A 5,040-nucleotide genomic window follows, 5' to 3' on the forward strand; every position below is an offset into this window, starting at 1 on the left:
ATTTGCCTGTAAGCAAAAACTGGTGGGATCATAAAATAGAGAAAGTCATAGAAAATGATAAAATTAAACTGCTCTGGGACTTCAGAATTCAAACAGACAAGCACCTGCAACATAACACCCCAGACTTAACAATTGTCAATAAGAAAGACAAAAAAGTCTGGATAGTGGACGTGGCAGTGCCTGGAGACAGCAGAATAGACGAGAAAGAACTGAAGAAGATAACAAAATACAGAGACCTACAAATAGAAATAGAAAGACTGTGGCAAAAGCAAGCAAAAGTAGTACCAATAGTAATAGGTGCCTTAGGTGCAATTCCAAAACAACTGGAGCACCACTTGAACACCATTGGCATTGACAAATTCGCTATTAGTCAATTGCAAAAGGCGGCCTTACTAGGAACTGCTTCCATCCTGCGATGATATCTGTAATACCATCAAACATCTAAATCCAGTCTGAACATCTGGCTGACTGTGCGATGTTCCATAATAATAATAATAATAATAATAATAATAATAATAATAATAATAATAATAATAATAATAATAATAATAATAATAATAATAATAATAATAATAATAATAATAATAATAATAGAGTTGGAAGAGACCTTGGAGGTTTTCTAGTCCAACCCCCTGTTCAGGCAGGAAACCCTAATCCATTTCAGACAAATGGTTGTCCAGTCTCTTCTTAAAAACGTCCAGTGTTGGAGCATTCACAACTTCTGGAGACAAGTTTTTCGTGATGGTCCCTCTGTTTGGTATACTGTCTATAGAGCCTCACCTACCTTTCTGGTCTGAAATCTTTCCTTCTGGACATGGAGCACAGTCATAACAACAAAATTTCTTCCCTTCCTTCTTCTTCTTCTGATAACCCGGTTGGCAATATTCACTACACACTGAATGAGGGATCATCTATCCAGAAAATAAAAGTCATTTAGAATCAAAATTTAGAATAAAAACTTACCCATAAATGTTCAATAAGCTGTTTTGTTCTATATTAGATCCCGAATTCAGGAGGGGGCAGGAATCAACACTTTCCTTATTTAAATGACTAAAGCCAAAAGTTTATCTTGATCAAGTTATAGCCTCTTGAACATACTGTTCACAGACTGAAAGTCTTAATTTTGTTTTAATAAGTTAGGAAAAGCTGCCAAATGCCTGATGAGGGAGTTGCATGATCTGCAATAATAATGTCCAACAACAACCATGTCCAACAATGCCCATTGCACAATGCCATAGTACAACAATATGCAACCCCTATACATTTTTGCAAAAAAAAAAATTGAAGATAGTAGTTGGTACTTTCCTTTCCATTCTGCTACATATCTGTGGGTTTGGTAGTTTTCTTTTTAGTCCTTTTTTTTTGTAAAACATCAAGCATAAAGAAAAATAAAGTCAAGGCAGAAAGCCAGGCACTAAATATGATGTTCTGAGATCAGTAGTATCCCAAATTGCCAGGAAATCATCCATTTCTTGCACTATTAAATGTTGGTTTCTACAAATTGTGTGAAGTGTTCCTGGTATATGAATTCATACATGAAAAGTGATGGATGAAACAAACTTCAGAGGCATCTTTCATTCTGAAGACATACTATTCTTTCTCTTGAAATAATGTAAAAAGTTATTTGGGGAAGTTATCAGTATCTACTCCTATTTCACATTTGTTCTTGGAGATGTCAGTTCATTAACAGGTTGTACATATTACTGTTATGTATCATTTTGATTACAGACACTATCTTCTATTGTTCTGTGTTCATATTCAATTAGACAAATAAGGAAAATGGAGAATAGCTACATGAATTACTTCATAAAGACACTGAAAGATAAATAATACTAAAATAATTAGTTGGTAGCATCAAGGAGTACAAGTGATCAAAGCAAGTATCAGTCTCTTAAAGGTCTACTTTGTGAGTAGTTGATGGTCATGAGATGTTCAACAGTCTATCTGTGGAGTTGTGGACTTTTCACCATTATCCCTTCTGAACATGAGGCTGGATAGGCACTTTTCATGATGATTTAAATCAGGGGTCCCCAACCTCCAGTCCACAGCATAGTGCTGGGCAGTAGTTCATTTGGAACCAGGCTGCAGAAGTGGTGGGTGAGCATGAACATGTGCACACATACAAAGCTTCATTTCTGAAAGCGATGCATGCACAAAACTATTCCATCTCCCCACCCCTTGCTGCCACTACCACTATCTCTGCCAATCTGCTAAGCTAGAAAAGTTAGAGGCCACTGGTTTAAATAACAATTCTGCACATTGCAGAGGACTGGAATATATGATCCTTGTGATCTTTTCCAATACTACACTTCTCCATGGTCCTGAGTCTCTGATTTGAAACAAAACTAAGAACGTGCAGGATGCACCTGGTTAAAAGCTATTTGCCACACTATTGCATCTTTGTTAACTGAGATGTATTTTCCTTTCGGAGACTTGGGATCAAGCTTTCCAACTTTCAGTGACTTCAAAGTATGATTGGGGAAGGTGAGCAGGTTGGTGATATCAAATTGGCTGTCCACTTCCCTTTCCGCATTGAAGGACACAGTTTCTCCTGCTGAGTTGTTAAAGGAAATGCCTTGAAGAAAAAAGTGGAGCTGATGGAAAAGAAGATAGATTGATAGATAGATAGAAAGGTAGGCAGATACATTTGTATGAAACACTCAGGGATCCATATAAATTACCCAAAAATATTAAGGTTAAAAAAATTGCACAAGTAATATCTCCAAGTATATTCTATATACTTTATTTACTTCTGCTCAAACCTGATAATATTTAGTTCCATTGCTAATAATAGAGATATTTGGGGGGGAGAAATGGCTTTATATGTTTTTCTTATATGAATAATTCATTTTTAGATGACTGCTCCTGAAGAATGATGGACTATCACTCACATTAAAATAAAATTTCTAAATAAATTCCTGCCTTTCTATTATTAGGAAGTGCGTGAATACAGAGTTCATAATTCAAAACATTTTCCCCTAAATAAATGCCATTATTACATGGAATGATGATCTCATCCAGGACTAGCCTCTGATCCATATCCACAGAGCCAGTTTAACCCAATATATTCTGAATTATTCATTCATTCCATTCATTTTTTATTAATTATTCATTCATTCCAGTTATGTTCTGAATTATTTATCCCTTTTAAAACAAGTTAATCCCCTCCACTGCAATGAACTGAAAACTGCTTGAAGTTAGTCATACTAGCTGGCTAGTCTAAAGAAAAGAAGAAATAGGGGTGACATGATAGCAGTATTCCAGTATTTGAGAGGTTACCACAAAGAAGAGGAAGTCAAATTATTCTCCAAAGCACCAGAGGGCAGGACAAGAAACAATGGTTGGAAACTGATCAAAGAGAGAAGCAACCTGGAATTAAGGAAAAAACTTCCTAACAGTGAGGACAATTAACTTGTGGAACAGCTTGTCACCAGAAATCGTGGGTGCTCCTTCACTGGAGGTTTTTAAGAAGAGACTGGGCAGTCACTTGTCTGAAATGGTATAGGTTCTCCTGCTTGAGCGGGAGGCTGGACTAGAAGACCTCCAAGGTCCCTTCCAGTTCTATTCTATTCTATTCTATTCTATTCTATTCTATTCTATTCTATTCCATTCCATTCCATTCCATTCCATTCCATTCCATTCCATTCCATTCCATTCCATTCCCTTCCCTTCCCTTCCCTTCCCTTCCATTCCATTCCATTCCATTCCATTCTATTCTATTCTATTCTATTCTATTCTATTCTATTCTATTCTTAGTTCCGGTGGCTTGGTGGAACTTCATTTCAATATGAAAGGTGTTGGGAGGGAGTTCCCTTCAATACATTCCCAGCTTTTTGTATGTTTGTGGTTGGTTGAATCCCTTGGGAGAAAAATTCTGAAATAGTGGATATTGCAGTAGGCAACTGTGGGGCCTGATTATTACTAAGGTCCCATCCAACTTCCATGAACCTTTTCCCACTGATTTTCCTCTTCCCCCCTCCAGAAACTTTTACTTTTCTATGGAGATTCCCAGTCATCCAAGTTATCCCAAAGATACTTTTTTTCTCGAGGCAACTGGACTTTCTTGTTTTTCCTTTGAAGATATTTCACTTCTCATCCAAGAAGCTTCTTCAGCTCTGAAGAAGTTTCTTGGATAAGAAGCAAAACGTCTTCAAAGGAAAGCAAGAAAGTCCAGTTGCCTTGAGAAAAACAAACAAACATGTTTTACTTTTCTATTTTTCATCCTTGAAGTAAAAACAAATGTATTAATAACATTAATCTTATTATATAATGGATAGCTTGAAAATGTATATTGAAACAATACCTGCCATGGCTGAAGTCTTTTGTCACCCAGTGTTCTTCTGGGAATGGCTTGAGACAAGGCTGCAGAATGTAAAGCATGGGCCACTGCCTGGACTGCATTGTAGATGCTGTAACTCTGCCCACTCATGGCCATTTCAAATGTTAATGACGGAAGGAATTCCATGCTTTCCTCCCCTGTACATGTATATGTTAACGGAGGTTGTGAATCTGAAAATTTACATTTAAACATTTTTTCCCAGAAAACTTTCAGAATCCTGTCTTGTGGACTTTGGCCAGGTTTGAGATGCTGGAGAAAATTTTCTTTCTCAAATATAAATTTTTATTATTTTCATCATAAAAAAGAACACATCACAAATACATCACAATGTAAAAACCCTACCCCCCACCCCCCACCCCCGGACTTCCCAAACCTAATCCCAGGATACTATTCAACTAAAAGTAAACTAGTATTAATATCCCTAACTCCACAAAATGTTATTCTACATAAGTAGGTGAAATATATAAAAAAAATTATCTAAAAACCTAAATTATATTCCACGATTCTATGCTTATTTTGAATATAAACAATCCATCTTCTCCATATTGATAAAAATTGTTCATTTGAGTGATCCTTCAGATAAGCCGAAATTTTTGCCATTTCAGCAAGATGTGAAACCTTCAATCTCCAGTCCTCCATTGTAGGTAAAACTTTACTCTTCCAATTTTGAGCTATCAACAAACGGGCAGCAGTTAAACAAT

General features: G+C 36.4%; 1 protein-coding gene across 1 annotated transcript in view; it reads right to left on the reverse strand.

Moving 5' to 3' along the window:
- The window catches only part of LOC107283352 (vomeronasal type-2 receptor 26-like), a 10,208-nt gene that overhangs the window by 1,902 nt on the left and 3,266 nt on the right, over nucleotides 1–5,040 (reverse strand). Inside the window, exons 2-3 of the mRNA XM_029283190.1 lie at nucleotides 4,304–4,509; nucleotides 785–911 (exon numbers count right to left, since the gene is read on the reverse strand). Coding sequence (XP_029139023.1) covers nucleotides 785–911; nucleotides 4,304–4,509 — 333 coding nt within the window. The remainder of the gene's footprint in view (nucleotides 1–784; nucleotides 912–4,303; nucleotides 4,510–5,040) is intronic.

This window comes from Protobothrops mucrosquamatus, unplaced genomic scaffold, assembly GCF_001527695.2.
Source record: "Protobothrops mucrosquamatus isolate PMUCROS unplaced genomic scaffold, P.Mucros_1.0 scaffold34, whole genome shotgun sequence".
In the NCBI taxonomy this organism is placed as follows: Eukaryota; Metazoa; Chordata; class Lepidosauria; order Squamata; family Viperidae; genus Protobothrops; species Protobothrops mucrosquamatus.